This window comes from Macaca mulatta, chromosome 19 (genome assembly GCF_049350105.2).
Source record: "Macaca mulatta isolate MMU2019108-1 chromosome 19, T2T-MMU8v2.0, whole genome shotgun sequence".
Lineage (NCBI taxonomy): Eukaryota > Metazoa > Chordata > Mammalia > Primates > Cercopithecidae > Macaca > Macaca mulatta.
Genome location: NC_133424.1, coordinates 1,900,176 through 1,920,912, shown reverse-complemented (window position 1 = coordinate 1,920,912; position 20,737 = coordinate 1,900,176). Strand labels below are relative to the sequence as shown.

The following is a 20,737-nucleotide window of genomic DNA, read 5'->3' as shown; positions in this document are numbered from 1 at the left end:
GGGCGGCCCCCAGCCTTTATCCGCGCCGCCTTCCCTCGGGGTGGAGTTTGGGCGGGCAGGGGGGCGGGGGGCCGGGCGGGCGGTGACGCAGACTGGCCCCCGCCCCTGCCTGCCGGCCCGGGCCCTGGGGCGCCTTGGCGGCTGGGCCACCCCGTACCCAGGTTTGGCGCAGTTCATGGGGGGACGCCCCTTGAATGCCCCGATACAGGGGTCTCGGCCTGCCTAGCCACGGGCTCGGATGCACCCCGAATCGTCACCGGGACAGGGTTTCGGGGTGTACAGCGCGACTCCCTGCCCCGCCCCCTTCCTGCCGCCCCAGGCCTGGTGCTTCCGCCTGGGGGCGCCCGCGTGGGGGGGACGGGAAGAGGGGCCTGAGTCAGCGGCCGTCGTCCAGGAAAACAGGCTGGAGTCACCTGCCGTGGAGTGGGGGTGCCCTGGCCAGCCCTGGCCTCCTGCATCTGTCAATGGTGACCTCAGAGGGCATTTATGGAGCGATTAGCCAGTGCCAGGCCTGCCTTGTGCCCAGCCAGTCACCAGCCGGCTATGCTGTGACCTCGGGAGGTAACTGGCCTCTCCCAGCCTCAGTTTCTCCAGGGTGGGTGGGAGTGTGGTGAGGGGATGCAGCAGGCTCACTCTGGGGTCATCACCCCCCCATTAATGTAGGACATGCACTGGTTCCCAGCCTCTGGGGTGGGCATTACCCCATTTTACAGATGAAGAAACTGAGGCCACAGCCAATGAGACAGGAATGTGGTGTGCATCTTACCCTTCCCAGTCAGCTTTTTGAAGATGGCCCTGGTTGAGGTGGGTCCCTGTCCTGCCCCTCTATCCAGAGAAGGGGACCCCGTCCCTACTGGAGCACCTCCTGTCCACTTATCTGGCTCCTCCCTTTATCCAGCCTGACCACCTCCACCCCCACCCTGGCCATGGGCGCCTCTCCCAGGGCTGCGCTCCGCTTCAGGTCTCCTTCCGGCTGCCACCCATGCTCCCGGCAGCTGTGGCCCCCACCTTGACAGGCACACCCAACCCCGCAAGGTCAGGGCTAGGCCAGAGAGGGAGAGGCTGGGACAACCCTTGGAAGGGGGTCACAGGGGCTAGGGTTTGAGGAATGAGTAGCAGTTTGTCACATAAAAAAGATGATGTGGCCAGGTGCGGTGGCCCACGCCTGTAATCCCAGCACTTTGGGAGGCTGGGGCAGGTGGATCAGGAGGTCAAGAGATCGAGACCAGCCTGGCTAACATGGTGAAATCCCATCTCTACTAAAAATACAAAAATTAGCTGGGTGTGGTGGCACACGTCTGTAGTCCCAGCTACTCGGGAAGCTGAGGCAGGAGAATCGCTCGAACCCGGGAGGCAGAGATTGCAGTGAGCCGAGATTGCGCCACTGCACTTCAGCCTGGGTGACAGAGCGAGACTCTGTCTCAAAAAAAGAAAAAAAAAAAATTGGGGCGTGGTGGCTCACGCCTATAATCCCAGCACTTTAGGAGGCTGAGGTGAGCGGATCACTTGAGGTCGGGAGTTCGAGACCAGCCTGACCAACATGGAGAAACCCCCTGTCTCTACTAAAAAATATATAATTAGCCTGGCGTGGTGGCGCATGCCTCTAATCCCAGCTACTCGGGAGGCTGAGGCAGGAGAATCACTTGAACCTGGGAGGCGGAGTTTGCAGTGAACCCAGATAGCACCACCACACTCCAGCCTGGGCAACAAGAGTGAGACTCCGTCTCAAAAAAAAAAAAAAAAAAAAAAAAGATGGTCCAGGAAGTGGGAATGGCTTGTTAGTGAACTGGGTCCAGTTAGAGGGAGGAGGGGCAGGGGTCTATTAATGGGGCCTGGATGACGGGCTGGGGCCATAGGTGAGACCTGCAGAGCCCGGTTTATTCTGCTTCCAGAGAACAAAGGTGGCGGAGGGAGCTGTGGGCTGGCGCCAAATGGGCAGCCCGGGCAGGACACTGGGGTCCTCTCTGAGTGGCCAGCAGCCCCCACCTCCCTCCCTGCCTCTCGCCTTTCATGTGTGGCTCTATCACCTGGACACCGTCACCTCAGTCTGATCGGGAGTGAAATGGACACAGTCACCTCGGTCTGGTCGGGAGTGGAATGGGACATGGGTTGAGGGTCATGCTGGGCTTCACAGTGGCCACTGTGCGCCCTTTGGGGACCAGATGCCCAGAGCCAGTTGAAACGAATAAACGTGCTAAAACGCTTCCCCACCATTTCCCATATTCAGTGTCCCCATGGTTGAGTGGGCTGTTCCTGGGTGTCATGAAGGCAAACCCCGTGCTCTGTTCTGCCGCACTGAGCCCCTGGCTGTCCTCACGGAAGGGCCTTGACCGCCTGGTCCCGGCCCCACCCTGGCTGCCTCCTGCTCCAGGACGCGTCCGGCCAGCACGGGCTGTTCCCTCAGGGTGTCAGGTGTCTCGGGTGTCCTGAGGCCTGGCTCCAAGGCTCACACCTCCCTGGCGGTGGGGGCAGGGGGGTCCCCGGAGTGAGCAGCTCCTCCCCTGAGCCCCTGCCAAGTCCCAGCTGTGCCCTCGGTCTTATTTATAGGGTCCTGGTGGCCTGGCAGGAACTTGAAGACCTGGGGCTACAGCCGGGGGGCAGGGACGGTGGGGCCTGGGCAGAGAGTGCTCCTGTGGCCTGGTGGCTGCCACAGCCTTCCCTGGGCTGGGGGTTCCTGGAGAAGTGGGGGCCTGGTCACTCGTGCCCTCAGGCCCAAGCGGAGAGGAAGCCAGGCCGAGGACCCTGGGCTGTTCCGGAAAACCTGAGCTGCTGACCAGTGGCCTCAGAGTCACAAGCACACCTGGAGGCCCCCAATGGTACCTGGCCTGAAGTGGAGCCGTGGCAAGTCACCGGCATGGGACCATGACGTGGGAGTAAGCTGCCCGTCCGTGCTGACAGGCCCGGGGTAGCCTCTGTCACCATCCCAGCTCCAGTGACACAGGCAGGCCCACCCTCCCCACTCACCCCCTTGGAATCCCTTGCCTACCCCACTCCACAGGGCCCTATCCCAAGGAGGGGAGGAGGTCAGGAGACCCCACCCCCGCTGTCCGAACACCACCTAGAGCCAGTGTCGCCTGCCCCCAGGGTTACGGAAAGGAGAAGAGGCGGGCCCAGCGGGGCAGTGCCAGGGAGCCACCCCCTCCTGGGCCTACCCCACTCCATCTGGGGCCAACCCAGAAGCCTAGGTGCCCACGGAGGTGCCAAAAACACTGCAGATTTGGCACCCAGCCAGGCAGGGCCACCCACAGGACGGGCGGGCACAGGGCGGGGCCACCGTGGGAGCGGGTGGGGCCCGCCTCTTCCCAGAGGCTGGTGGGCGGGGCCAAGGGCTGGCAGGGCTCAGGGTCAAGGCCTGGAGACCAGGAACTGGGCTGAGGTGTCAGGAGCGGCGGGGACACCCCTCCCCGCCCGATGTCCCCATCACTGGCGACCTTCACCCTCCCCACCATCGTGGGGTGAAGGTCAGCACCCTGCCCGCCCGGCTGCACCCCACCCACCCCCTCGAGCCTGCTTCCTACAGACCTCCCGGTGCCCTAAGGGGCATTCAGTCCAGGGAACTCAAAGCCCCTATTCCCAGGGGGACATGGAGGACTGGAGGACGTGAGCAGAGGCCCAGGACGCTCCCGGCTTCACCGGGCCAGGTGGAGTAACAAGAGCCGAGCAGTCAGGCTTCCCGGTCTTTAATGGGGCGGGGGCTGGGGGCAGCTCATCCAGAGAGGTGGCTCCGAAGCTGAGGTGGACCTTGGCGGCTGGCTCTGCAGGGCAGAGGGGATGGTATGCGGCCCGTGAGGCTGGGGGGATCTTGAGAGGTGGAACGACAGCCCCGTGGGTGGCAGCCACAGCTCAAAGCTGAGGAGGATCGTCTGTCCCTGCCCCAGTCCCCAGGGCTTTAAACACAAGCAGGGCCTGGGGCCCAGGCAGCAGCCTGCACTGCCCTCTGGTGGCCTCCTCGACAGGCACGGCTTCCCCAGGTGGCTGGGACGCCAGAAGCTGGCTGGGCCCACCTGGCACCCCTGCCCAGCCCCTAGCCGGGCCTCGGGACACGGGGTACGCACCGCCTACTCCAGGGCCTTCACCAAGGCCTCGTTGGCCTCGATTCGGATCTGGATCTCTGCCCGAGTGGCCTCGTCAGCTGCCCCCAACAGCTCCGCCTGGGCCTTCTCCAAGTTCGCCTTGGCTGCCTGCAAGGGATTGAGGGACGGTGAGGGGCCAGCAGGGACCCCAGCCCGGCTCCTGGTCCCCCAGCGCTCCCTCCCCCGCAGCCTGGACAACTCCCGCCCTGGTGAGCCTCAGGTCCCCTCTGGCACTCACCCCCAGGTCCAACATGTCGAGCGTCACCGCCTCTTCTGCCAATAACTGCACCGAAGAGTCGGCATTCACGGCGATGGAACCACTGCTCACTGGGGGAATGGGGTGGGGGGAAGGTGTGAGACCTCACGGGGCCAGACAGCCTCAGGGACGCCCCTGGTCAAGTGCAGAGCCCCCTGTGAACCAGAAGCTCGACAAACACTCAAGTCTGTGTCCTGAGTGTCCTAACAGACCTACAGGACTGGCCCTGGGGTCCAACATGGGGGGCAACTCCTAGAGAACAAAACAGGGGCCCCAAGAAAGAACTAGAAGCTGGAGGGACCCCCAAAAGCACTACCTGGGGACAGAGACCCTCCCTCTGGCCCACCACCCATGGCTGAGCTGGGATCCGGGCCAAAAGCAAGCTGAGTTCAAACCCGGCTCTACCATTGGAAACCAGTGATGCTTAAAACTGCGTTTTTCCTGTACAAATGACCTTCCTCCCCTAATCTGATCAGCCCTCCTGACATGGTTTCTTGAGGATTTTTTTTTTTTTTTTTTTGGCACAGGGTCTCGCTCTTGTTACCAAGGCTGAAGTGCAGTGGCATGATCGTAGCTCACTGCAGCCTTGAATTTCCCGGCTGAGGCGGCCCTCTTGCTTCAGCCTCCCAAGTAGCTGGACCACAACCAGCTAATTTTTTGTAGATATAGGATTTCACTATGTTGCCCAGGCTGGTCTCAAACTCCTGGGCTCAAGAGACCCTTCCACCTCGGCCTTCCAAAGTGCTAGGATTACAGGTGTGAACCACCGCACCCAGCCTCGCCTGGTTAGTTTCTTTTTATTTTTTGGAGAGACGGGGTCTCACTATGTTGCCAAGGCTAGTCTTGATCTCCTGGGCTCAAGCGATTCTCCCACTTCAGTCTCCCAAAGTGCTGAGACTACAGGCATGAGCCACTGGGCCTGGGTGGTTTTACATCTCTTGCTTCATCCATCACACATTGGTTAGTCCAGAGCCAGTCGTAAACCGGTTGAGAGCAGGGTCCCCTCTGGTTCGCTTTCATCACCGCCCAGCCCAGGCTCCTCAGTGGACAAACCTGCTGAAACTGTATTTTCTTTTTTGAGATGGAGTTTCACTCTTCTTGCCCAGGCTGGAGTGCAGTGGCACGATCTCCGCTCACTGCAACCTCTGCGTCCAGGGTTCAAGCGATTCTCCTGCCTCAGCCTACTGAGTAGCTGGGATTACAAGCGGCCACCACCACACCCAACTAGTTTTCTGTATATATATATACTTATATTTTTTTTGAGATGGAGTCTCACTCTGTAGCCCAGGCTGGAGTGCAGTGGCGCAGTCTCTGCTCACTGCAAGCTCTGCCTCCCAGGTTCACGCCATTCTCCTGCCTTAGCCTCCCGAGTAGCTGGGACAACAGGTGCCCGCCACCACACCCGGCTAATTTTTTATATTTTTAGTAGAGATGGGGTTTTACCGTGTTAGCCAGGATGGTCTCGATCTCCTAACCTCAGGTGATCCACCTGCCTCGGCCTCCCAAAGTACTGGGATTACAGGCGTGATCCACCGTGCCCGGCCTAGAACTATTTTTTCTCGCAGCCTCAACTGAGACGGAGACTGACCTGGGATGTGCAGCCCGGGTCTGGCCTGGCCCTGCAGCCCTCCACCGAACTCACCGAAGTATTTGGAGGTGGTGCCGTCCTCTGCATGCACCACAACCAGCCCCGGCCGAAGGACCTGCAGCGTGGGCACGTGGGCCGCCAGGATGCCGAAGGCTCCGGTCAGCGTTGGCACGTCCACCTGCCGGACGTTGGCACCGTTGAAGAACACCTGCGACAACAGCGTGGGGGAATGATGGCGGGGCAGGCCGGCCCCGCGCCCACCCCGGACTCGGCCTGTCCTGCTGAGAAATGGGTCCGGGCAGGACCTGGCGCTGATGTGAGGCACTGAGACAGCCCAGTGCAGGATCAGAGATTGCAGCTTTGGTCCTCAACTTTGCGCCTCATTCTACTGATCCGCGAAATGGGAATGCAACGATCCGGCGACACCCAGGCTTTGGCCAGGGAGATCGGGGAGGGCACCCAGGAGGCGCTTATCTCGGGGAGGTGCCCGGGACGAGGGCAGCGCAGGGCTCGGGCGGCAGAGGCAGGGCCGAGGGTCCAGGACTGAGTGACCTCGGCTTCCGGGGCGCGCGGATTCGGGGACCCGGAAGCGGGGGGTCGCCCCCTGGGGGTGGGGACCCTGGACTCCGGGGGCGGCGGCCACGGAGGGTCCCGACCCGCAGCGCCCGAACCTGCGTTGGGGAGGCGAAGGTGAAGGACATCTGGTTGGGGCCGGCGGCGGCAGCCGGGGCGGCGGCGGCCTCGGCATAAGCACGGGCCTGACGGACGAGGCGGCCAAGTCCCGGGCGGCGGAGCAGCGCGGCGGGCAGCATGGCAGCGACCGGCGGCAGGAAGCGGGTGGCTGGCGGGCGGCGGACTCCGGCGCTGCGCGGGCGGCCTGGAGGGCGAGGAGGACGACGCGCAGGGACGTCTGGGAGGAGGAGTCCTGGCAAGAGCGCAAGCGCGAACTACGACTCCCAGCAGGGCGCACGCGACGTTGTCGACGTTAAGGACGCAACGCCCCGTCGTGGGGTATTCTGGGGGTTGCAGTTTTGTTCTGGCCCCTTATATAGCAGGGGGTCAGCTAAGGGCGGTGAGATGGTCCTGGGAGGTGGAGGGAGTAAAACGAGCTTCAGTGAAATTCAAGATTGGGCTGCCTGGTGGCTCACGCCTGTAATACCAGCGCTTTGGGAGGTTGAGCCCAGAGGATCACTTGAGGCTTGGAAACCAGTCTGGGCAACAGTGCGGATCGCCCCCGCCCCCGACCTGTCTGTACAAAAAAAAAAAAAAAAAAAAAAAAAAGATTTTTGGGGCGCTCATTGGATGCAGGGTCCTGGATAGACATCAAGAAAACATCAAGATTCCTGTTCTGGGCCAGGTGTGGTGGCTCCAATCTGTAATCCCAGCACCTTGGGAGGCCGAGGCAGGAGAATCACTTGACCCCAGGAGATCGAGACCAGCCTGGGCAACATAGGGAGACCCTGTCTCTACAAATAATCAAAAAATTACCTTGGCATGGTGGTGCACGCCTGTAGTCCCAGCTACTGGGGAGGCTGAGGTGGGAGCATTGCTTGGGTCTAAGAAGGTTGAGGCTGCAGTGAGCTATGATTGCACCACTGCACTCTAGCCTGGGCGACAGAGTGAGAATCCTGCTCTGGGGCCGGGGGTCGTTTAGCAGATCAGGCCGGGCGCGGTGGCTCACGCCTGTAATCCTAGCACTTTGGAGGGCGAGGTGGGCGGATCACCTGAGGTCAGGAGTTTGAAACCAGCCTGGTCAACATGGCGAAACCTCGTCTCTAAATATACAAAAACTAGCCGAGCATGGTGGTGGGCGCCTGTAATCCCAACTACTCGGGAGGCTGAGGCAGGAGAATCGCTCGAACCCGGGGGGAGGAGGTTGCAGTCAGCCGAGATCGCGCCACTGCACTCCAGCCTGGGCGACAGAGCAAGACTCTGTTTCGGCCGGGCTTGGTGGCTCAAGCCTGTAATCCCAGCACTTTGGGAGGCCGAGACGGGCGAATCACGAGGTCAGGAGATCGAGACCATCCTGGTTAATACGGTGAAACCCCGTCTCTACTGAAAAGTACAAAAAACTAGCCGGGCGAGGTGGCGGGCGCCTGTAGTCCCAGCTACTTGGGAGGCTGAGGCATGAGAATGGTGTGAACCCGGGAGGCGGAGCTTGCAGTGAGCTGAGATCTGGCCACTGCACTCCGGCCTGGGCGACAGAGCGAGACTCCGTCTCAAAAAACAAACAAACAAACAAACAAACAAACAAACAAAAAAGACTCTGTTTCAAAAATAAATTAATTAAAAAATAAGCAGGTAGTAGTGATAGGTGGTGACAAATGCCAAAAATAAATATTAGTAAAAGTCGAGAAAGTGCAGGATGAGACAGGGTGGAAGGCTGCAGGTGCCGCTGTTCTAGGGAACGGCGACCGCCGCCAGGGGCACAGCGCGGGCAGGAGCACGGGCGATGCGAGAGGGCTCGCTGGGAACCCCGGACCCCGGCGCGCTGCTCCCCGGTGCCGGCAGAGGGCGCTCCGCGCCCGGAGATGCGCTCACCGCCCCCCACCTCCTGCCTGGCCCTCGCCCCCGCGCGCCGCTGACGCAGGAGCGCGTGCGCGGGCGGCTCGGGGCTCCGCTGCCGTCAGCCAGCGGCCCGCGCAGCCTCGCTCGCGGCCATGACGTCACTGCCCCGCCCCCGCGCTCACGCAGGTCCGAGGCACCCGTCCGGGCCCCAAGCCCCCCTCTTTAGGCTCCGGGAAAATGCGGAGTTGGGGATGGCGGGGGTTGGGGCTTGGGCTCCTTGGAAAGGGCCTTGTGCCTGGCGCTGTGGGCTGCTGGACCCCAGGGGTGCAGGGATCTGGGGAGGGCCTGGGGCTGTCCGACACCATCCGTGGCTCCCTACACCCGAAGGTTGCACCCTCGCCCCCTGCCCGTGTTCAGGCCAGTGGAGTGGCGGTCGCTCCTGTCCTTTGGAACCCGGGCACCTGAAGAAGGCCCTGCTGGCCGGACTCAGGATGAAGGGTTGGGCCTGGCTCCTCCCTGCGGGCCAGAGCTGTGAGGGTCACTTGGGGCCTGGTCATTCTGGCCCTGGTTCGGGGGGTGCAGAGGGGAAGCCCCGCTCACTTTTCTAGGCATGACCTGTGCACCACATCCTCTCCTGGCTCTCGGGACCTCATATCCAGCTGCCACTCCAGGAAGCTGGGAGGCCTAATAGACTGAATCTCACTCATGGAACCACTTCCCTCCAGTCCCCACTCCAGGGTCGCCCACGGGTGAGGGCGGCATTACTCCAGCCCCAAACCTGGGGTTCCTCTGGAATTCCGCCCTGTCCTGGCCTGTGCACCCGGCATGGCCACCGCAGCTACCGTCTCTGGCCTAGCAGGTCCCAGCCTCCGCCTGTTTAGTACGGGTACCTTTTCTTCACACAGCCATAGCGAGTCTTCGTTAAACATCGGAAGCCTGGCGGGGTGTGGGGGCTCACGCCTGTAGTCCCAACACTTTGGGAGACTGAGGCAGAAGGATCTCTTGAGTCCGGGAGTTCGAGACCAGCCTGGACAACATAGCAAGATTCCATCTCTACAAAACAAAAACAAAAACAAAAAATTAGCTGAGCATGATGGCGCGGGCCTGTAGTCCCAACTACCTTCTGGGCTGAGGCTGGAAAATTGCTTGAATCTGGGAGGTGGAGGTTACAGTGAGCCGTGATCACACTACTGCACTCCAGCCTGGGTGACAGTGCGAGACTCTGTCTCTCCAAAAAGCAAAAACAAAATACAAAAAACCCTGAAGCCTGCCCATGTCATGGTCCTGCTGGGAACAAGACGGTTTCTCTGCTGCCTCCACAGGCGCTGACCTGCAAACTTTTCTGCCTCGAAACCTTTGCCCATGCAATTCCCATCTGCCTGGCACCAGGTTCCCTGGTGCTGCCCCTCTGCCTGGAGGGCCAGCCATAAGAGAAGAGCTGCCCTTGGAGTTCACAGCTAGCGGAGTGGGTGTCCCACATCACACAGGAACAGGCAAGGCGCAAGGCATAGGGCCTTGGAGAGACGTAGCAGAGGAGAGGACCCGGACATGGGCTGGGAGCCAGGAGCAGAATCGCCGAGACTGTGAAGCTGGAGGAGTTGAAGGAAACCGGGGTGAATCTTTGGCTGAATGGACAAAGAGGCCTGGGTACGGAGCACCTGTAAGGGCAGAGGCGGGGAGGCTGAGCTGGGCCAGCGGTGTCAGCCTTTCTTTGGGATGAGAAAGAGCAGGCGCTGTGGGGTGTTAGGTGTGGGCCCAGCGGGGCTGGGGTGGCGCTTGGGCCAGGCTGGTGGCAGGTGTGTGGCCTGAGTATCTGAAGGTGAGGCTCGATGGTCTGAGAGGGAGAAGCAGCGGCAGCTCTGGGACTTGGGTTTCTGCAGGTGTCGTTCTGATGTCACCCCACAAGCAGACCTCTGTGAGCGCACGTTTGGGCCCCATGGGCTCTGCTCAGCTTTAAGCCGGTCTGTGATCGCTGTCACACAGGACAGGGGCCAGGAGGAGCCCTCCACAGTGGCAGAGGGGACCTGCGTGGGGAAGCAGGCGGGGCGCCTATAACCAGAGACCCTGGGCTGCAATTGTGCCCGAGGGGCCCTGACTGTGCCGCCCCAGAACCCCCACGGACCAAGCAACGTGAGAGGGGAGTCCGTGTCCCCCGGGACCCCACCCCCTCCTGCGCACGCGGCGCACCTCGGGCTGCAGAGAGTCGTGCATTCCAGGACACCCCGAGCTGCGTCCCTGGGACCTCAGGACCGGGCGGGGTGAATCGTGCCGATGGGCCGGGGGCGGGGCTCGGCCGCCCCGGCGGGTGCGGGGGGCGGCTCCGCGTGCGGAGTGGGCGCCCGGGAGCGCAGGCTCCGCCCCCCGCCCCCGCCGGAAGGGAAGGGGAGGCGGCGGCCGGCGCGGAGCCAGCCAGACCCAGCGGCGAGCGCAGCGGGGGCGGCGGGCCGGGGACGGGGCAGCACCGGGCGCGCGGAGCGGGCGCGCCGCCAACGCGGTCACGTGCGCGGCCCCTCCTCTCGCGCCGGCCTCCCCCGCGCCGCTCTCTCCATTCATAAATTCTCCGCCTGCTCCGCGGCCACCGGGCGCTGGAGCCAGCCGGGAGAGCCACGCAGCCGCCCGCCGCCCGCCCGCCGCCCATGGGCCGCGCGTCCCGGCGCTGAGGTAGGCGCGGCGGGCCCAGGGCTGCGGGGGGTGGACGGAGGATAGGCCGGGGATCGCAGCCGGCTGTGGGCTGAACGGCTGGAGGGAGGGCGCGGAAGAGTCCGGCGGGCGTGGGGACCGAGCTCCGGGCCTTGCGCCCCCAACCTGGCTGCCTGGAGAGGGACCCCCGCCCAGGCCCCGCCCCAGCCTCAGTTTCTCCCTGTGAGGTCGGGCGAGGACGATGGCGTCTCGGCTCAGCCCTGGCGTCGGGTCCCTGCCTCCCCTCGCTCGCCATCCCCACCCCTTGGCCGGCTCGGGGGTGCGGTGCTGCCCCGTGGGGAACCTCCGCCCTCGACTCCCGCAGTCGCCTCCGCCAGGAGTCCCCCTCTTCCCCGGCCTCCGGTCACCATTCTGCGCCTGTGCCCCACCCCCTCCAGCCTGAACTCATTTCCCGACCTACATATGCGGCCCCTTCCCCCAGTACTAGGGCCTGGGCAGCCTGTGGCCGGGAGCGCGGAGGACAGCAGCCCCCACCAGGAGCCTGCCCGGCTTTGGGCCTCAGTTTCCCGCTGTCGTGTGTGGGCGGAAGCCGGGGAGGGGCAGGAGTGGCTGCCGCCTGTGCGCTCCTCTCGCTCCGGGAGAGGCCTCGCGCGTGCGGTGCCGACCTGGGGCCGCTGAGCACCCCGGCGCTGACCAGCCCCGACCCCCTGCGATTCCCGGGCCTCCCCGCCCGGCTGCGTCGCGCAATGTCCAGGGGCTCCTTTCCCTAGTGCCGCGCCCCGCCTCAGTTTCCCTCGAGCATAAGGTGGCCGGGGATGCTCCGGGCGCCCGGGCTGGGCACGGCGGGGTGGCGGCCGCGGCCATCTTGCGGCTCCGCGCCGGCCCCCCCTCCCAAGGCTGCCGCCCCCGCGCCCCCTCCCCGCCGCTCCCTGGCAACCCGCCCCCCCAGCCGTGGCCTGCTCCGCGGTCGCCATGGGAACCAGCTTCTCTGGGCCAGGAACAGATGCGCCTCCTTTGTCCCTTGCACTCCCACCAGCGCTCAGCACCGGGGGACCTCCACCTCCCAGAGTCGTGGGAGTCGTGACCCGGGGACACGCACCCAGCCCCTTCGCCCTCCCCCGCGCGCGGGCAGCGGGAGGTCTCCCTCTACCTAACCATGGCGGGGTGGGCCCTGCCACGGTGTAGCTGAACTTCTTGGGGCGGGGGTAGTGATGGGGCGGATAGGGTGTTTGGATCCCTCTGGAGCTGGCCGCACCGCCTCGTTGTCCCCATTCCTCCGAGTGCTTGCCCTTCCCGTCGCAGAGCTCCAGGGCCTGGCGTTATCTTGCAGGACAGGCTGCACCGGCTGTGTGCAGTTGTGATGGGCACAGGCGCACCCTCAGAGGGCCAGGCTTCCTCCCCTGCCATGGGGATGTAAGATGGAGGTCCAGAGAGAGCCCCCTGGGCCCTCCCGCCAGAGCCAAGCCGGGTGGAGGCTGCCTCCGGCTCTGCGCCTCTCCATGAGTCACTGGCCCCTGTGTGGGCTCCCGGTCCCGCAGGGAAGACCTGGCTTGTCTGCAGTGGCTCCTGGAGGAGAAGTAGGCCTAGCTGGAGCTGACCAGGCCTCCTCCCTACAGGGCCCTCCTCCCCAGTTCAGAATGCAGCCCACAGCCACCATGGCCACAACCGCCGCCGCCGCCACCACCACCACCACCACCACCACTGCCACAGTAGCCCTGACGACGTCGTGGGACAACGCCACTGGACGCCCCACGGTGGGTGCAGGGGACAGGTGGGAGGGGCTGGAGGTCGTCCAGGCCAGCAGCACCTGACCCCCCCCCCCGCATGCCCGCAGGCAGAGCCAGACCCCATCCTGGACAACTACGTGCTGCTGGTGGTGGTGATGTCGCTGTTCGTGGGGGGCACGCTGGTGGTGTTGTCCGGCGTCCTGCTCCTCTGCAAGCGCTGCTGGGACGTCCACCAGCGCCTCAACAGGTGCGAGGCCCCTACCTTGGCTGGGCAGGTGCATGGTGGTTGTGGGCACCAGTCGGGTATGGGGGACCTACCTCACTGGCTTCTGAGTCACAGGGTGGGCTGTGCCTCTGGAGAGTGGGTGATGCACAGGGCCTTGGCTTGGGGCAGAGAGCCGAGACCCACTGCGGTTCTCTGGGCCCTTGGTGCCACTGGGCTCTCCCGATGTCTCTCCCAGGGCCATGGAGGAAGTGGAGAAGACCACCACCACCTATCTGGACAACGGCACCCACCCGGCCCAAGGTGAGGTGCTGGCCAGCCCAGCTGCGCGCCCACCTGTCCATCTGCCCCTTGGCCACCCGCTGCCCCCTCAGGCCGCCTGACCGTCTGTGTCTGTCTGTCTCCCCCACCAGACTGGGCGCAGCTCGATTCCGACTCATCTCTGTTTCCTTAACGCCCAGGCGTAGGTGGGCCCAGGCGCGTGCTGAGCGAGTGAGTGTGTGAGCGGATGGACGAGTGTCCCTCGCCCCACCCGCCCGGCCGCCCGCGCCGTGGCCCCAGCCCTCCCCGTCCCGGCTGCCCGACGAGCAGCCCTCCCGGGACCAGGCGCTTGGCGTGGCCCACCCGGGGCCCACCCTCTCCTGCCTCTTCACGCAGACCCCGACTTCCGGGGGGAGGACCCCGAGAGCCAGGATGCGGAGACTGAGCGCTTCCTGTCCACCAGCTCCACTGGCCGCCGGGTTTCCTTCAACGAGGCGGCGCTGTTCGAGCAGAGCCGCAAGACGCAGGACAAGGGCCGCCGGTAAGCAGGGTGGCATCAGGGGGTACCCCAGGGCCTGTCTCAGGTCATGGCTGCTTGGGACAGGGGAGGAGCTGCGCGCAGAGGCTGCAGGGACCAAGGCGGAGGCCCCTGAACTGGGACTGTGCGGTGGGGCGGCCTTGGCCAGCAGAGTGGATGGCAGAGCGCAGCAGCTGCGGCATCAGGCATGGGAGGTGGGCAGGCTCTGACGGCCAGATACCGTCGCAGGTACACACTGACGGAGGGGGACTTCCACCACCTGAAGAATGCCCGGCTCACACACCTGCACCTGCCGCCCCTCAAGATTGTCACCATCCATGAGTGTGACTCGGGTGAGGCCAGCTCGGCTGCCACGCCCCACCCAGCCACCTCTCCCAAGACCACCTTGGCCATCTTCCAGGTGAGCCTATGGGCAGCAGCCATCGGGGTTCCTCGGGGGATGTGGGGGCAGCCCCAGGGACTCCTGGGCCCCCACGGTCTCACTCACTTTTTTTCGGGGTGGCCCTCATCTTGGGATGGGCGAGGTGGGGTGGAGCAGGGCAGGGAGCCGAGCCCAGCATGCCCCTCACCCACCCGTGCCCCTCACCCACCCATGCTCTTTGACCTGTCACTGCTTCCTCCCCCACCTGGCTCTGTCCCACAGCCCCCGGGGAAGGCCCTCACGGGCCGCTCCGTGGGCCCCAGCTCCGCCCTGCCAGGTGATCCCTACAACTCGGCCGCGGGCGCCACTGACTTTGCGGAGATCAGCCCCTCGGCATCTAGCGACTCTGGGGAAGGCATCTCGGTGAGGGCCCCTGCGCGTCCCCCACAGTGTCCACAGCCCGGGAGGGTCCTTCCCCTCCCTGCCCCCAATCCAGGACCACCGTCAGCCTATGACCTCCCACCCACCACGGCCCTCCTTGGCTTGCCAGGTCATTGCACACGGGAGAAAGCGGGAGCCGACCGCACACCGGACACAGGCGTGTACTTACACGCCGGGGCACCCCAGGCTCCTACCTCATTGACATTCCCTAGGTGCTGGAGAGGGTGCACCACCCCTGCCCTCCCTCACCTGCAGCCCACGCCGTGGGCGAGAAAGCTCCTAGACACACACCACTTCCTCTCTCCAAACACCATGTCCAGGGACCTTCCCCGGAGGGCAGAGCACCCTTGTGTAGCGCACCCAGGCACCGAGTGCCCCTCCTCCTGCCTCTGCCCCTCTCCCAGCAGGTACCCCTCTCTGTCCCAGTGATGGGGGTCCTCGGGACTGTCTCCTAACCTAGGGCCATCTGGGGCCAGCACGCGGGGCTGGGAAGAGGTCTTAGTCTGAGCGCCATCTCTGTTCCCTGCCAGTTGGATGCCGGTACCAGGAGCACCAAGGCTGGAGGGTCCGGGGCTGCAGCAGGACCTGGGGAGGTGGGCCCGGGATCCGGGACGGGTACTGTTCTGCAGTTCCTCACCCGCCTGCGCCGCCATGCCAGCCTGGACGGGGCCAGCCCCTACTTCAAGGTCAAGAAGTGGAAGCTGGAGCCCAGCCAGCGGGCGGCCAGTCTGGACACGAGAGGTGAGCTGTGGCACCTTGTGGAGAGTGGCCCCTGCGGGCTTGGTGGTGGCTGCCAGGGGCTGCCCTGGACATCCAGGAGCAGGAGGTTGTGGGCTGGGTGGGGAGCCAATGCTCTGGGGCCTGGCCCTGCCCAGTCTGCCAGCGGGCATCCTGCCTGAGGTTCTGCAGGCGGCTGGGAGGGCTGAGTGTGTGGGCAGCTTGAGCCAGACCCACCTAGCTCCGGTGCCCTGTGTGGGAGGGCTTTGCGCGCCCTGACTCCTCTCAGGTCATTGGGGCACCCAGGATGAGGTGGTAAAGGAGGGTGTCAGGGGGCCACCTGGTCACTGTGCAGCGTAGAGGGTGGGGCCTGCGGCCTGCATCCCCCCCCGGCCACGCTGGGCTCTCATCCCTGGGAATGTGAGCGCAAGGTGAGTTCTCCAGGAGCCCCCCCCTCGCTCGCTGGCCAGAGCATCAGCTGCTGTGTGACCTTGGCCAAGGCCCTCTGCCGGTCTGGGCTCTGGCTTCCTCTGACACGAAGTAAGTGTTGGACTGTGCCAGGGGTCAGCAGACATTTCCCGTCAGGCCCCAGATGGTGGCATTCGTGGGGTTATGGTCGGAGAGGCTGTCTCCACAACTCAGTGCTGCTGTTGAGGTGAGGAAGCAGCAGGAGGCACTGCGGGACGAATGCACCTGGCTGTGTGCCAGAAAAACTTACAGAAGCTGGGGGTGGGGGCGGCGCTTTGCCCTCTGGGCTGTGGCACATAGATCTCTGTAGTCCTTGAATTCTGCAGGCCTTGGGTCAGGCAGGATCCTGGAGACAGGGCTGCCTTTTCTGGGCTTGGGGCAGGAGTGTGTGGCGGGAGCAGAGGGGTCCCGTCTGTAGCTCCGGCAGCAGGGCTAGGGCAGGCCAGAGGGGCTAGGGCAGGCCAGAGGGGCTGGGGCACTGCTCTGCCTTGTGGAGGGGGTGGCAGGTCCAGTTGTCAGGTAAGGCCGGGACAGGGGACAAATGCAGAGAGAAGGTGCTGTCAGTGTGACAGAGGACACGCCATCAGACAGTGGGAGACCCCGTATTGGGGCCTGGCTCCAGCCAGCAGGGGTGGGGTGAGTTCTCCCAACCCCCACCCCAAGGTGGCTAGGGGCCAGAGAGGGGAAGGCCTCCTCTGGCTGCCCCGGTCCTGCTGAGAGAATCCAGATCTTGAGATGAATGGAGCCCTGGTGGCAACTAGAGACATTTAGAGTCCAGTGTGCTTGCAGCACAACCCACAACCTGTTTGCTGGGTAACTGCCTCCCTGCCCCTGGGGCCTGCCCACTCAAGCTTCGCTGGGGAGGCTGTTGGGAGAAGGGGGCCGAGGCAGGGGTGGGGCAGTCCCCCAGCGCTCCCCAGACCAGGGTGGAGCTGGCAGGAGAGGGCACCGCTCTCCCTCTCCTCATTAGTCCCCACCAAGCCTGTATGTGACTCTCTCATGCCTTCCATAGTTTGAGCCAGGCTGTGCAGGCCACCAGGTGTCCAGGACACGTCCTTATGAGTGGCCACACATTGACCAGGGCTGCCCTGGGGCACTACCAGTGCCTGAGGCCCTTCTACTCACTTGCTTCCTGGCCCTGCCCTGCCCAGGCTCTCTGGTCCTAGCATCTCTGCCCTCCGTGCCTCAGTTTCCTCACCTGTACTCCAGGGTGTACATACAGTCACTGTCCACACCCACCTGGCCTGGGGAGATGCCAGCTGGGGTCTGGCCCAAACCAGGGCCCACTTCTCTGTCCGTGTGTGTGACAGGGCACACGCATTGTGTGTGTATGTGTGGGGGGCACAGGTGTGTGTGGTACACGTGTTCTGTGAGGGGGGCACAGGTGTTCTATGTGTGTGGGGGGGCCACAATGTGTGGGGGGACACAGGCATTCTGTGGGGGCAGGCACAAGCATTTGTGTGGAAGGGCACAGGTGTGTGGGGCGGGCGCAGGCATTCTGTGTGGGGGGTGCCACAGGTGGTGTATATGTGTGAGGGGGGGCACAGGCGTTCTGTGTGGGGAGGGCACAGGCGTTGTGTGTGGGGGGGGCTGCAGGCGTTGTGTGGGGGGGCTGCAGGCATTCTGTGTGTGTGTGGGGGCACAGGCGTTCTGCATGTGGGGTGGAAGATGGAGGTTACACGCTGGCTGACGCTGACGGCACATCCTCTGCGTTCTGTGTGTGGGCAGGGGCGCAGGCGTTCTGTGTGGGGGCGCCACAGGTGGTGTATGTGTGTGAGGGGGCGCACAGGCGTTCTGTGGGGGGGAGCGCAGGCGTTCTGTGTGTGGGGTGGAGGGTGGAGGTACATGACGGCTGACGCTGACCGCACATCCCCTGCATTGTGTGTGTGGGGGAGGCGCAGGCGTTCTGTGTGTGGGGTGGAGGGTGGAGGTACATGCGGGCTGACGCTGACGGCACATCCCCCGCGCAGGTTCCCCCAAGCGGCACCACTTCCAGCGGCAGCGGGCAGCCAGTGAGAGCACGGAGCAGGAGGAGGGGGGCGCCCCCCACGAGGACTTCATCCAGTACATCGCCAGGGCTGGCGACGCCGTGGCCTTCCCACGCCCCCGTCCCTTTCTGGCCAGCCCGCCCCCTGCTCTCGGCAGGTATTTTTCAGTAGATGGAGGTGCTAGGGGTGGACCTGTGGGCCCTTGCCCCGCTTCGCCCCCCCACTAGGCGGCCCAGGGAGCGCTCTCCAGGCCCCGTGGACACGCGCTCACCCGCCTCCAGCAGCAAGGCCCCTCCCAGAGGCTGACTCACTGGGGCCACCTCTCCAGCATGGACCAGAGGAGGGAAGCAGGGAGAAACTGGGTAAGGGTAGGGGGGTGGGTGGGAGGTGGGGCCCCACCCCCGACGATGGCGCTGGTACTGCCGCTTGCTAGTGGAGAACGAGGCCTGAAGGGCTCTGCTGTGGTCCCGGGCCCTCTCCCACCCCCACCACGCTCCCGAGGGCTGGGCAGACCCTTCTCAGAAGCTGCTGTGACCACTCTGGCCAGCGGCATTCCTGCCCCAACCCCAAGGGCAACTTTCCTGAAGCCCAGGGCCCACGTCCAGTGGGATGGGAATGGGGCGTGGGGCTGGGGCAGAGCAGGGTTCCTGGGGCAGCCCTGGTCTGGGGAGTGACCCTCACGTCTGTGCACCGTTCTCCTCCTGCTGTTTATCCAGCATGGGTGGGCAGAGAGCCCTAGCCTGGAGCAGTGGCTGAGCTGGACTCAACCGCATCCAGTCCACCCCCTGCGGCTCCCACATTCACTGGGAGGCTGGGAAAAGGTGACTCCCAGGGAGAAGCGCGTTGACTCTTCCTGGGAGCTTCCAAGGGAGGGGGCCCCCGCTGTCTGCAGTCCAGGATGGACGCACCCTGCTTAAGGAGCAGGCGCTACAGCTCAGGGTCAATGCAAGACCCATTCCCTGCAAAACACACCGGCCCATTTTAAAGCTCTCACCTTCCAGGACCTGCCCGAGTCCCAAGTCCCACCCGGGCCCACCCTCCCTGATCCAGAGGGCGGGTGGCCGGCCAGGGAGGGGGCGCGGGGCTCGGCCGGGCTCTGACGGCGCGGCCTGGCTTGCAGGCTAGAGGCGGCCGAGGCAGCGGGAGGAGCGAGCCCCGATTCTCCCCCGGAGCGCGGCGCGGGGCCTGAGCAGCAGCAGCCGCCACTGGAGCCGGACGCCGAGCGGGACGCGGGCCCCGAGCAGGCCCAGACCAGCTACCGCGACCTGTGGAGCCTGCGCGCCTCGCTCGAGCTGCATGCGGCCGCCTCGGACCACAGCAGCAGCGGCAACGACCGCGACTCGGTGCGCAGCGGCGACAGCTCGGGCTCGGGCTCCGGGGGCGCGGCGCCCGCCTTCCCGCCGCCCTCCCCGCCCGCGCCGCGGCCCAAGGACGGCGAGGCGCGCCGGCTGCTGCAGATGGACAGCGGCTACGCCAGCATCGAGGGCCGCGGCGCCGGCGACGACACCGAGCCGCCCGCCGCGCCCGCCCGGCCCCGCAGCCCCCGCGCCTGGCCCCGCCGCCCGCGCCGCGACTACAGCATCGACGAGAAGACGGACGCGCTATTCCACGAGTTCCTGCGCCACGACCCGCACTTTGACGACACGCCGGCCGCCGCGCGACACCGCGCCCGCGCGCACCCGCACGCCCGCAAGCAGTGGCAGCGCGGCCGGCAGCACAGCGACCCCGGCGCCCGCGCGGCCCCGGCCCTGGCCGGAACCCCGGCGCCGCCTGCCGGTGCGGCCCGACCCGCGCGTGCGCCCTTGCGGCGTGGCGACAGCGTGGACGGCCCGCCCGACGGCCGTACCCTGGGCGGCGCCGGCGACGACCCCGCCATCCCCGTCATCGAGGAGGAGCCGGGCGGCGGGGGCTGCCCCGGTTCGGGCCTCTGCGTCGTACCCCCCGGGGCGGTGCTGGACAAGCTGGCGGCCGGCCTCGAAGAGAGACTCTTTCCGCCACGCCTCTCCGAGCCCGTCGTGGCGGCTCCCTCTTTGGTCGCCGCCGCTCCCACGTCCCCCGACCACAGCCCGGCCTAAGTCCCGCGTCCTGGGCCCATCTCTCTGGCAGCTTCTTCGGCGCCGCGCGGGGCCTCGGCGGCGGGAGAGACGTGGGGGCGCGACGCCCCGACGCGCATGCGCTGGAACCGTCGGCCCTTCGCCGCTTCAGGGCGCACGCGCAGAGCCCCGGCCGCCCTCGCGCGGTCGAAGTGCGCACTTCTATGGCCGGTGCTTGCCGGGTACTGCGCGTCGTGAGGCGCGGGACGCGGAGACCCCGGCTGGGCGGGAAGGAAGGGGCGTGAACGGCTCTCAGCTTCGGGCTCCTGAGGACAACGACCAACTGCCCTCCGTCCCGGATCGGGCGGCTGCTTAGACACTCGCAGGGGCGCCACCCGAGGGACGCGCAGCCCGCCGGGCCGGATGGAGCCGCCGCGTGCCGGGCGCGTGCGCGAGCTCGCCCGGGTTGGGGCCGCGGGGCGCTAAGGGCCGCAGACGAGTTGACCGCCCTGGGCCGGGAGGCGGCTCAACACCGTGACTGCCGACCCCCGAGACCGTTTACCTCACCGCGGCGTGTGCTGGCGGCAGCCCGCGCCGCCTCCGAGCAATAACTGCGCCGCCGCCGCTGCTGCCGCCGGCCCTGGGGGAGCCGGCCCGGCCCTTCCGCCCCCGAGTCCCCACTGCCCTCCGCATGTGAACGGCGCCCGCCCCGCTGCCGCCCCGTCCATGTTGAGACGCGAACAAAACCCAGACGGCCAGGTCCAAGCTTCCCAAGCTTTATTTATTGCCAAATTCGGGCGCCCTCGCCCGCACCACGCCCTCCGAGCCCCCGCCGCGTCTGCACCATCCCGCGATGGCGTTTCTCGTGTTTCTGTTTTCTGGATGATTATACATACTGACTGCACACTCCTGCTC

At 65.4% G+C, this 20,737-nt stretch overlaps 2 protein-coding genes and 2 long non-coding RNA genes across 7 annotated transcripts; 3 read left to right on the top strand and 1 right to left on the bottom strand.

The window, feature by feature from the left end:
- Positions 1-427: 427 nt before the first annotated feature.
- Positions 428-2,026, top strand: LOC144336957 (uncharacterized). Its single transcript, XR_013409424.1, has 3 exons — positions 428-561; positions 714-804; positions 1,893-2,026. It is a non-coding gene; the product is annotated as an uncharacterized LOC144336957 (long non-coding RNA).
- A 1,638-nt stretch (positions 2,027-3,664) lies between these two features.
- Positions 3,665-6,837, bottom strand: ATP5F1D (ATP synthase F1 subunit delta). 2 transcript variants are annotated; one of them, XM_015122278.3, is made up of 5 exons: positions 6,589-6,829; positions 5,972-6,125; positions 4,312-4,400; positions 4,056-4,181; positions 3,665-3,755 (listed from the first exon to the last, which is right to left on the bottom strand). In XM_015122278.3, the coding sequence occupies exons 1-4, from the start codon at positions 6,727-6,729 to the stop codon at positions 4,059-4,061; spliced, it is 507 nt and encodes a 168-aa protein (XP_014977764.1). In that variant the 5' UTR covers positions 6,730-6,829; the 3' UTR covers positions 3,665-3,755; positions 4,056-4,058. The 2 variants fall into 2 exon arrangements, with proteins under 2 accessions (XP_014977764.1, NP_001248618.1); NM_001261689.1 differs by lacking the exon at positions 3,665-3,755 and having other exon boundaries at positions 3,770-4,181; positions 6,589-6,837.
- LOC114673974 (uncharacterized) lies at positions 4,182-6,825 on the top strand. The gene is made up of 3 exons (XR_013409423.1): positions 4,182-4,282; positions 5,756-5,809; positions 5,895-6,825. It is a non-coding gene; the product is annotated as an uncharacterized LOC114673974 (long non-coding RNA).
- Positions 6,838-10,836: 3,999 nt separating the features above from the next.
- CBARP (CACN subunit beta associated regulatory protein) lies at positions 10,837-20,726 on the top strand. Of its 3 annotated transcripts, none has more exons than XM_028838768.2 (10): positions 10,837-11,086; positions 12,682-12,819; positions 12,900-13,039; positions 13,254-13,318; positions 13,673-13,817; positions 14,043-14,214; positions 14,458-14,598; positions 15,147-15,357; positions 17,772-17,946; positions 18,910-20,726. In XM_028838768.2, the coding sequence occupies exons 2-10, from the start codon at positions 12,703-12,705 to the stop codon at positions 19,862-19,864; spliced, it is 2,121 nt and encodes a 706-aa protein (XP_028694601.1). In that variant the 5' UTR covers positions 10,837-11,086; positions 12,682-12,702; the 3' UTR covers positions 19,865-20,726. The 3 variants fall into 3 exon arrangements, with proteins under 3 accessions (XP_028694601.1, XP_077834847.1, XP_028694599.2); XM_077978721.1 differs by lacking the exon at positions 10,837-11,086 and adding an exon at positions 12,082-12,229; XM_028838766.2 differs by lacking the exon at positions 10,837-11,086 and having other exon boundaries at positions 12,082-12,819.
- The last annotated feature ends 11 nt before the right edge of the window (positions 20,727-20,737 follow it).